The 11,654-nt window shown below is 44.4% G+C and overlaps 1 protein-coding gene across 2 annotated transcripts in view; it reads left to right on the plus strand.

The window, feature by feature from the left end:
* Nucleotides 1–11,063, plus strand: part of LOC149322520 (activin receptor type-1B-like) — a 58,356-nt gene extending 47,293 nt beyond the window's left edge. For both annotated transcript variants that reach the window (XM_089479051.1, XM_089479057.1), the window contains exons 8-9: nt 2,757–2,887; nt 7,278–11,063. In XM_089479051.1, coding sequence (XP_089335177.1) covers nt 2,757–2,887; nt 7,278–7,403 — 257 coding nt within the window. In that variant the 3' untranslated portion in view covers nt 7,404–11,063. The remainder of the gene's footprint in view (nt 1–2,756; nt 2,888–7,277) is intronic.
* Nucleotides 11,064–11,654: the final 591 nt, after the last annotated feature.

The raw sequence follows: 11,654 nt of genomic DNA on the forward strand, positions 1-11,654 counted from the left end.
ATGGGCTATGATTGCATCTTCTCCTGTTTTGATTGAGCTATCTATTGATGATATATGCATGTCAGCTACCCTTTTCCAGCCTTTGACTTTCACCACCCGCTTCAGGCAGATCTAGATGCTGCCTTCTGGAGACCTGTGTTGTATTCATGTCCCTGATGACTCAGGGAGTGAAGTACTGACTTTGATATAGCATCTCCCATGGTGAGTAGTTTGTTAATCTCCAATTTGTGTGCATCACAGAAACCACTAAGAAGGACAGGCTGTTTATCTGTAGCAGTAGTTCTTTGTGGTCATCTGTGAATTCACAGAACACCACCCTACTCTTGTCATGTCCTGCCTATCTTTAGATATTTTGATGCTGCATTGGCATCATCCATGGAATGGAGGTAAAATGGTAGAAATGGTGCCATAGTTGCCTTAGGGTGAAAGGGATTATCACCAGAAATCTTACATGAATGCTTTAAAAGTTTCCAGATGGTGCAGCACAGTCCACCCCTTTTCTGCTAATTCACAGATGACCTCTCAAAGGACTGTAGTTTCATGTAAGCAGCGTATCATCCTCCTTAAAAATATTCTAATAGTAATGACAGAAATAAAGTGACAACACATTTAAAGCCATTTTTGAAGGGAACAGCTAGAATTTTCATAAATCAAAATAAAAGCAATTCAGCAGTTCTAAATTTAGTCCAGTGGGTAAATGCATATTCTCTTAATTGGTTAGCAGCATGGCACTGAGGACAGTTGATTATCAGGAACAACAAAGAGAGAATAGGTGTTTACAGATATCTTTGAATACTCTCAAAGAATGTTGGAGGGGGCACTCAAAATCGTTTCACAAATGTATTGCCTTTTGTTACATATTTTAAACAGGTAATCTCACACATAAATTTGGCAACTAAACTCCAGTGGAAGACTTTCAGAAGACAGAAACCTTTATGGGTGAAAGTCAGTAAATGTGACAGGTCTTCTTCATTATAGGAAGTTTATTTTAATATAATACATAACTAGTGTCTGCTTCCAGTCATTCCAGCCAAAATGAGTGTGAATGAAAATACAGTGGACCCTTACGTTCCGGATCCCCCACACAAGAGAAAATCCACCTATGCTCGAGCCCCTTGGGAAATAATGGGGCTCGTGCATGTGGTGGAGTGGCGCACCCTCCCTAGAGGTCCGCGCGCTAGTCTTTCCCTCCCCAAGCAGCTTCCGCATAAGCTGGAAGGCGTGTAAAATGCGTCTGCGCTAGGTGTGGGCGCAATGTAGTAGAATACTTTTGATCTCTGTGAATGATGTTGTGATTATACTATAGGAAATGAGAAGACAATATTAAACCTAAGTGTTGGATTTAAATACTATAGATCCCAGGATTTTTCTATTTGCATTAAAAGGGAAAGTAAGGGGGGGAAAAGAAATGTTTCCATGATGGTGACAGCAAGAAGAATATAGGCAATTCTATTTTAATCTGTGAAATATTAATGGCATTAAATCTTTGAAACACAAAGCAGAATATGCTAGTGGATAATAATTATTTTCTCCTTTTGTAGGTGTGTAAAATGTGTTTTATTTTTCTTCAGTTTATTATATATATTTACCTGGTGCAATCGCATACTAGAACACAGTCGGCTCTCCTTATACGCGGATTTGCCATCCGCGGATTTGAGCATCCGCGGATGGCAAATCAGGAAATTGTCCCCAATGGCGGCGTGCGTGCACACGCGCCGTCATTGGGGACAGTTTCCCTCCCCTCCCTCGCTTCCCTCCTCCCTGCCTCCCTCCCTTCCCTTTCCCTTACTTACCTTCACTCTCTCGGCGCAGCGGCTTGGCCTCCGCCGCCGCGGGGGTAGCTGGGTGGCAGCAGCGGTGGAGGCCAAGCCTCGGCTTCCTTGCCGCCGCCGTGAAAGGGCGTGATGGTGGTGCTGGAGGCCTCTTGGCCCCCAACAGCACCGCCACCGGGCCTTTCCCACGACGGCGGCGAGGAAGCAGGGCTGCCGCGCCGGAGGCCTTCAAGGCCTCCCACGCCAGCATCCAGCCTCCTCCAGGCCTCCGCCGCTGCGGAAGGGCTGGATACCGGTGCTGGAGGCCAAGAGGGCCCCAGCACCGACACCTGTCCCTTCCGCCGCGGCAGCGGCGGTGAGGAGGCCGGGTGCTGGCGCTGGAGGCCTTGAAGGCCTCTGGTGCTGTTGCCCTCCGCGCCTCCTCTTCCCCACCTCCACGCCTTTTTTTGGGAAGAGGAGGCGCGGAGGGCAGCAGCGTCAGAGGCCTTCAAGGCCTCCAGCGCCAGCACCCGGCTTTCGCCGCCGCGGAAGGGCCGGATAGAGGTGTTGGAGGCCCTTCCGTGGCAGCGAAGGCCTGGAGGAGGCACGCGCGCTGCCATTGGGACAAATGGGACTTGAGGACACACGGATTTTGGTATACGCGGGGGGGGTCCAGAACGGATCCCCCGTGTATACCAAGGACCCACTGTAGTTGTTTTTATTGTTTCTTGCTCCAGTCATAAATATTTCAGTGTAGCCTATGTACTGTTAGGGGCTTCCCGCATGTTTCTGTTTCCATTTTTATGAATACATTTGCTGAAATAATAGCTAGCAGCTGTTCTATTAAAGTCTAGATTTTATGATGCCATCCTATAGATTTGTAGATCGATTTTGCATACAGTTGTTTCAGCCTGAAATATGGGATTAAACAATATGGGGTTTCTGTGCCTGTGAGAAATGGAAGTAGGTAGAATGACAATCTGACTTGCTTCCTCTACTTTTTAGGTATTCATGAAGAATATCAGCTCCCATATTATGATCTTGTGCCCTCTGACCCTTCCATCGAAGAAATGAGAAAGGTTGTATGTGACCAGAAGCTACGGCCCAACATTCCCAATTGGTGGCAGAGTTATGAGGTATTGTTGCTTTTGAACATTAAAAACAAAGAGTGCCTTTTGTGGGCAAACTATAAAGCAGTTGTCCCATTTAGTTCAGGGATGAAAGGGAAGCTCTGTCTTCTTTGTGGTCTCTATGTCTCACACAGTTGGGGTTTTGTGCCTGTGCAGAAGCTCTTGTCAGAAAGTTCTAGAGCTGAGTAGCTTGGTAGGTTGCCCCACCCTATGTATTTCCTAGACCACAATGCTACTCTCCTTCAGGTTATTTTTTCTCCTTCACCAGCCAAGAAGCTACCCTCAGTTGAGTATACCCTCTCCTGTTTCTTTTTCTGACTTTCAGACTTCTCTCTCCTCTTTCTCCACTTTATTTCCTGTTTCATTTTTCTCACTACAAAATCCCCTCTGTACTCATCCACCCCCTGGTGGATGACCCCCTCACTCTTTAAACACTGTACCTCCTGTGCCTAGAAACTGTCCTTTGGACAGCCATTCCCTCTGCCTCTTCTTTTTGCCAGAGGAGCATATGGTAGCAAAGTGTAGAATCTCCACTAGCTTCATAGAGCACACTCTAAAGAACAGAGGGTATCCTATCTCTGGGGAAAGTCTCTAAAGAAAGCACACAAAAAACCTGAACCTTACGACTGTAACATATACGCATAGACAGGCAACACCAGCCTCACTATCATTACAACATCACACTCAAATACCAACATCGCTAGTATCTTTGAAGCCCACTCTCCAATCCTTGGATCCAGTCGAGAATCCAGTTCTGAACATGAAGATCCATTTCCTGCCTTCTATATAAGAGGCAAGGGATTATGTGGAACATCTTGGTCTGGCCCACAGATTTCCCAAGGGAACATGAGGGTTATTTCTGCTACCTACTCCCTCTGCCCCCACAATGACAACACTCACTGCGAGGGGACTGATTCTCCCCTCCAGTAGGAAACATCTTTCTCCACATTGAGACCCACATATAGAAACCGTTAGTACCGAGTGGAATACCCCCCCCCCCCCAACATTGGTCTCCCACATTCCCTGTAACTACAGGATACCTGTGGAGGGAATCCCCCATTACAACTTCTATTTTCTGTTGTACCACAGCCACTGCTGCCATAACTACTGTTGGTACCAGCACTCTCCCAATCTCTAATACCAAAGGCTTCCCCGCAGCCTGAAAAGAGGTGTCCTTGGGGCTTCAAGCCCCAAGGACACCCCACAGCGGCAGGGAGGGGGAGAAGCCCCTTTCTCCCTTGCTTCGCTGGGCGCAGCCGTCTGAAGGCTGCGCCCAGCGAAGCAAAGCAGCGCCTCAAACCAGGAAGGAGCTCCGAAACGGAGCTCCTTCCTGGTTTGCGCAAAGGGCGCCCTAGGCGCCCTGGCGCGGAGCGAGGACGTCATGTCTGTGCTGCCCCATGTAGAGGCGGCACGGCCGTGACGTCCTCATGACGGCAGCTGTCTGGAACGGCCGCCGTCATTTTTTACACGCAGAGCGCGTATTAGGGTTAGGGAGGTGCGGAAGCACCACACCACCCTAACCCTAGTACGCGCTCTGCGCATACTTTAATGGCGGTATGTAACCCGCCTATGTCTCCCAATTTATTGAGATTCGGAGACAGCTGGTGATATGTGCCCATACTGGGAAACTGGATCAACCATTTGTCTTGCAGCTGCACTGCGTTACAGGCAAGCCTAACAACTTCACTACCCTCATCATCTTTTCCACAAATGCCCTACATCATCTGCGTAACTTACCCAACACTTTTGGAGACGATTTCTGTATTGGAATGATGATACAGGCTACTGCTAAAATGCTTACATAATCCTCTCTATAAGGTTCCAAAAGATGCACAGCACAAGTGCAGGTTAACCCATTTATGTAAATTCACAGATAATCGCTCAAAGAACCACAGTTACAACTATGCAACCTGTTTCTTTTTTTCCTGGTTAGTCTTCTATAGTCCAGGCAGAAGAATAAATATAAATACAGCAATTCTTTGAACTCTTTGAAAACCCCGATCCTGATTTAGTATGCAGTTTTTATATTGGTCATTGGAAGTGTTTCACCTCTGCGTGAACAAGTTTATTAAATTAGCCACGTGCCCTGTACAGTTACAGTAACCCTAATTTTTTTAATTAGGTGGCACTCAGAGCCTTCTCTGTGGGCACACACGCCATCACCTCAGCACAGAGTTCGCCAGAATTTGTTACTAGAAAGTCAGAAGCACTTTGCAATATTTGAGTGGGTTTTGGGTTGCAGTTTGGGCACTCAGTCACTAAAACGTTTGCCATGACTGCTGTATATACTCATCTATAGGTTGGCCTCATGTATAAGTCGAGGGCAGGTTTGGGGGGCAAAATTATGGATTTTGTTATGACCCTTGGATAATTCAAGGGTAAAACTTAGGGACATGCAACAAAGGATGTAAATGATGAAGCAAAGGAAAACAATACCAAAGAACCTAAAAATTATAGCAGGCATATCTGTATTGGCACACATTAAAGGCTGGATGGAAGAGAGAGTAGAGAAAGGTCAATGCTTCCAGGACAGATTGCACTCTTGCCTTTCACCAGGACATGGTTCCCTTTTTAATAAGAGTTATAGTATTTACATTGATCCATGGATAAGTTTACCTAAGTTTTTGAGGTCAATTTTGACTAAAATTTCTAGACTTATACATGAGTATATAAAGTAGATTAAGTTTAATATAGCAAAGATTTTACCAATAATAATAATAATATGTTTTATTTATAGACCGCTATTCCGCAATGATCATAGCGGTGTACAGTAAAAATCTTAATGCAATACAAATACAAGGTGACAAAGAGGGAGAAGACTCATCCTTCAGGCAGTCCCTGATGTTGCTGGGTCTGCCTGATCGCTCCCTCTGAGGCCAAGATGACAGTTGAGGAGGGAGGGGCCTCTTCCTTCAGACAGTCCCTGATGTTGCTGGGTCTGCCTGATGGCTCCCTCTGAGGCCAAGATGACAGTTGAGGAGGGAGGGGCCTCTTCCTTCAGGCAGTCCCTGATGTTGCTGGGTCTGCCTGATGACTCCCTCTGAGGCCGAGATGACAGTTGAGGAGGGAGGGGCCTCTTCCTTCAGGCAGTCCAAGATGTTGCTGGTCTGCCTGATGGCTCCCTCTGAGGCCGAGATGACAGTTGAGGAGGGAGGGGCCTCTTCCTTCAGGCAGTCCAAGATGTTGCTGGGTCTGCCTGATCGCTCCCTCTGAGGCCAAGATGACAGTTGAGGAGGGAGGGGCCTCTTCCTTCAGGCAGTCCAAGATGTTGCTGGGTCTGCCTGATGGCTCCCTCTGAGGCCGAGATGACAGTTGAGGAGGGAGGGGCCTCTTCCTTCAGGCAGTCCAAGATGTTGCTGGGTCTGCCTGATGGCTCCCTCTGAGGCCGAGATGACAGTTGAGGAGGGAGGGGCCTCTTCCTTCAGACAGTCCCTGATGTTACTGGGTCTGCCTGATCGCTCCCTCTGAGGCCGAGATGACAGTTGAGGAGGGAGGGGCCTCTTCCTTCAGGCAGTCCCTGATGTTGCTGGGTCTGCCTGATGACTCCCTCTGAGGCCGAGATGACAGTTGAGGAGGGAGGGGCCTCTTCCTTCAGACAGTCCCTGATGTTACTGGGTCTGCCTGATCGCTCCCTCTGAGGCCGAGATGACAGTTGAGGAGGGAGGGGCCTCTTCCTTCAGACAGTCCCTGATGTTGCTGGGTCTGCCTGATGGCTCCCTCTGAGGCCGAGATGACAGTTGAGGAGGGAGGGGCCTCTTCCTTCAGGCAGTCCAAGATGTTGCTGGGTCTGCCTGATGACTCCCTCTGAGGCCGAGATGACAGTTGAGGAGGGAGGGGCCTCTTCCTTCAGACAGTCCCTGATGTTACTGGGTCTGCCTGATCGCAGTTTAAAAGTGAGATAGTAGTGAAGAAAAAACTAGTAGTGAAGAAAAGCCAATTAATATAGGTGTTACACTCTCTAGTGGTCTAGTAAGTGGATAAAATGACTGAAAATCTTTGCTCAGGGATAAAGAAATACAGGTTACCCCCTCCCTTATTCAAAAGGCTTGAAACCAGAATTGTTTAGGATTTTGGGTTTTTATACAGAATATTTTAATAATTTTGTGCATGAAACAAAGTTTGGGTACACTGAACCATTAGAAAGCAAAGGCATTTTGAATTGTTGAATATTTTTGATTTTTGAATTCCAGATAAGGCAGGCTCAGTCTGTACCCTTTGTCTATATGAGAACCCAAGGTAACATTTATGGGTACATCTTCGTATGCTGTGTTTTCTACAAATATGTAGAATGTATCCTCACAACATAAGCACTTAGTTGTATGAAGAGTAAAAGGGCCATTGGCTCTGATATGCTGCAGAAAAATCCCTGGCCCTAACTCTACCTCTTTCTTCTTAGGCTTTGCGTGTAATGGGAAAAATGATGCGAGAGTGCTGGTATGCTAATGGGGCAGCACGGTTAACAGCCTTGCGCATCAAGAAAACTCTTTCTCAGCTCAGCGTCCAGGAAGATGTGAAAATTTAACCTGCAAGCCCCATCCAGAGGAAACTGCACAAAAGCTGCCATGCTAGGACTGATATATGGTGAAGAAGGCCTACCTCGTATTTCTGTACAGCCTGCTGCTATCAACTGGACAACATGGTTTGCAGGTGGTTAGCTGAGGAAGGTGGACTTCATAGACTAATCTCTCTTCCTGGTTCAGGAGTGAACTGCATCTTTTTCTAACCATCTCTTGAGAGTGTGAAGAGGGGATGGTATAGGTGGATGTTGGCCACAACTGCAACCTTTGTTTCTCTGGTGGAAATCCCTGTAAATTCTAGTGACATGCTGGTTGGGGAAATCCTTCTGGCTTGGGAGAGGAAATGACAGAAAGGTGTGTGTGGGAAGAGGGAGGTTCTTATGGACTGGACATGTACCCACACGTCTTGTGTGCGCCCTTGTCTGTCCATGTGAAGTGCTTGGCCCTTTTCTAGCTTGACAGATCAGAAGCCGGCGCAGCTATTAGTCTTCAACAATGTGTGCATGTGCGAAGGTACGTGTCCCTGTGCCTCCTAGGTATGTATTGTGCCCGCTTGTGCTCCTGTGCATGTGAAAAGTGTAGTGACCCCTTGTAATGTGCAGGTGCTCTTGCCCTCTTCTTCCACTAGTTGAACATTAGCAATCTGTCTTCTCACCAGGGGAGAGAGAGTGGTGTGCCCTGCCAGTTGTGAGACCTATGGGGGCACTACACAAATTGTCTCACTGCCATCCCTCCCTTCCTTTGCAAAGCAGGGAAAAGATTTTGTTGTTATTTAGTTGCAAGGTTCCCTTGGAACAATAATGCCAGGCTGTAGCCATTGTCTGGCAACCAGAGTGATCTACAGAAGGACTGAACGTCATCTGAAATTGGTGCTGGTCCCACTGTAAAGGATGTAAGGCAAAAGACGGGCAAGGGAAAGAGACTGCCCCTGATAGGAGCATTGTCCTTCCATTTCTCAAGGTGCCTTTGGCAGAGCAATTCTAGCATTTTAAGTTTCTCAAGATGAAGCCAGAATAGGAAAATACGCTTTCAGAGACTTTAAGATTTGCTCATTGAGGAATTATGACTACCATTTTTAGTGTGTGTGTGTGTGTGTGTGTGTGTGTGTGTGTATGTATATATATATATACACACATACACACATATATATATATGGTCTCCCATATTCTAGGAGTGACTTTAGAGTCATTCAGGGAAGAGGGTGGGGGAAAGTTGGGAAAGGATTAATTGCATGCATTTTCTTTCAATTAAATGATCAGGGTGTAGTAAGACTAATTTGGCTGTCCCATTTGTGTTAGGAGCAGCCTGAGAGACTGTATTATGGTGCAAATAATGCATTAAAACTCCATTGTGTGTGGATTGGGTTGGGTGTTTGTGGTAGATATCTCCTGAAGCCATAATTTTTAACTGGAGTGATTTGATTAATTTTGTTTAATTCTTATTTTAATGGGTGGGTCTGAATTTTAACTTTTTTTACTATTCTTTATAAGAGAAGTAAAATTGATAATTACCTCTCATTCTGTTTATAAAGAAATCACTGCAAAAAAATCTGAAAAAATGCACACAGCTCAATTTTACACTGGAACTGTTTCTACTCAAATCATGAACCCTGATGTCTGAGAGGAGGTGTCTCCGCTCTGAGTCAGGATGTTTTTAAGAATATATAACATTCTGTGTCTGCAGTCTGTGTTTGTGTGGATGTTTGTCTTAATGTGTACTTCTCCCCACCCCGCCCTGAGCCCCTTTTCTTATGTCCTCAACTGTGGAAGTGTGTGAGGCTGAAGAGTCACGTAGCGTATTGTCAATTTTACATTCTTCGTTTGGTTTGAAACAAGCTGTTGTTTCCTCCCAGGGTGTGTTTCGAAAATCTCAGGTGCTACCATTCATGGAAGGAGATACAGAGTTTGTGCCTCTGATTGTAAAACATGCCTTCCTCGGTGAATTGTTTTGATAATTTCTGAGCCAGAGGGTACCACACACTTCCTGCAAAGAGACACAGCTGAAGCAAAATCATTCATCCATTTCATGTCTAAGAAAAAAAACGAAAACTTGACGTTTCTCTGGATTGCGCATATAAATGAGAAATGGTTTGTGTATTTGGTTTATGACACTGGAAATTTTTAAAAGTACCTAAGAGATTTAAATCAGGTGAAGTGGTGATAGGACATTCATGTGCTCATAATTACATTGTTGAACACTCCTTTGTTTAAAATAAAATATCTAAAGAGCTATTGCACTTTTAAAAGTCCTTGGTGTTAATGGTTTGAAGAAATAGGAAAGTAGTAGGGGCTGAGAAATTAACTTGGGTCTGAAAGGCCCACCTTTCTCATAGGCACATTCTTTTTGAGCTTTCCCCCCTCCAAGACATTAATAATTTTTGAGATCATCTGTCATGTTTCTGACTTGTGCTCTCTTCCCATGATATTGTAAGTGTACAACCTAGAGGTAGATTCTCTGGTTAGACAGAAGGATGCATCCATTTAAACTCGGGTTCTTCCTACATGCCAGCTAGCCAGGCAAGAGTCTAAACATTTTTTTCAGTTATGCTTCCAGGTAAAGGCAATTTGAATGTGCATGCAATTCATCTAATTGATGTCTTGAAACAACTTGCTACTCACATGTATGAGTGCACACATGTTGTCTATATAGATTTGTTGTCACCTGTTATTTCCTCTGCTGCATTGCATCTAAGAGATGCAGTCAGTATCACAGATACTTGCTGTTAGTATAAAGCATTTATCCATATGCACAACTAGTCTTTGAGAGAGGGATGATCTCTGTGTCTTTTTGGGTCACTCCTTCTCCAAAGAGCTTTGGAGCAGAAACACAGGCATCAATTTGGTCACTCCCAGTCTGCAACCCTATCAAGAAAAGCAAGACAGCTAACAGAAAAGTGTTATAAAGGCACCAGGGCATTTCCACATTAGGACATGTCTTTATTCTGACGTGAAATAGAGGCATGTCCAGTGACAAGTGGGAGTTAGCTGTAGGGTAAAACCCAATTGTGCTAGTCATTGCATGGTTTTCCCTTTTAAATATAAGTAAAATAAATATAAAAAATTAAGAGAATTTTTGCAGCTATCAGCCAAAATCATTTTAAACACTAACCAAGGGTATCTGAGAGAATAACAGAACAATAGCCATAGCTAAAAAACAAAATAATAATTTATTTATTTATTTATAGTTAAATAATCATAGTAACCCAATGTCAGGAAGTGGAATTCCAGTTTTGGATTCATTTGAGGAACAACAAAGTGGATCTTATCTTGGCATCCTACAATGGAAGAGTCTGGCAGTATCAAATTTCCAAGGGAAAAAAAGAGTTCATTTAATCTTTTTCAAATTTAGATGATGGAAGGTGTGGGTTCTTGGCAGGTAGCACACTGGCTTCAGAATAAATAGTTATTGGTACTATTGTCTGTCTCTTCTCCAACTCCTTTCTTCCCTCTTTTGTCATCCTGTCCCTGGCTCCTACTTGACCTTTATATTTGTTTCAGGTTTTGTACGTTTTATTAGAAAAAGACTGTAAAATAGCCACTTAGACACTTTACCTCTTCAGTATGCAAATGTAAATACATGTAATATAGGAAAGATCTTTTGTTTTAATATAAGAAAGAGGCTGTCCAATTTTCTGTTGTACATTATTAAAGGTTTGTTTTTATTCACATTGGCTATACAATCTTTTCTGTTCTGATTAATTGCTGCTTAACTGGATGGTAAAAGCTAACAAAGACCATCAGAACTCCACAGAATTCACTCTCCATTCAAATGCAAAAGAAAATAATCCAAGGAGGATACAGATTTGTCCTGTTATACTGACCGTGTTAAAGAGTCTTGTAGAAGGTGCTTTGCTGCTGAAGAAACAGGCTCTCTTATGAAGAAAAAGACACTGGGACATCCATCAGAGTTCTCGGGAGTAATAAACTACAACCCCTGTTCCTCCATGTGTGTTTCTTATGAAAAAGAATTTCTAATTGCAGTTTGCATATTACCCACAAACAAGAGAGGTGTAGGAAATCCAAGGCACTTCCTGTTCTTCTGCATCACAGGAATAGAACTGTGATAATGAGACAAATGTGCATTGTTCCCCAAATTTGGCTATTTCTGACACAGGTTTAGAGTTTAACTGTTGATTTCCAAGTTCCAGTGGAAGTCATACTCATTCTTACTCTTGGAAAAAAGAGATGCAGTAATGAGTTTTTATATGTCCCCAGGATAAAGAGTAGAGATTCTCCTAATACCTTGGAGATTGCGTA

Source organism: Sceloporus occidentalis, unplaced genomic scaffold, assembly GCF_023333645.1.
Source record: "Sceloporus occidentalis isolate IW3139 unplaced genomic scaffold, rSceOcc1.0.p SCAF_1, whole genome shotgun sequence".
Lineage (NCBI taxonomy): Eukaryota > Metazoa > Chordata > Lepidosauria > Squamata > Phrynosomatidae > Sceloporus > Sceloporus occidentalis.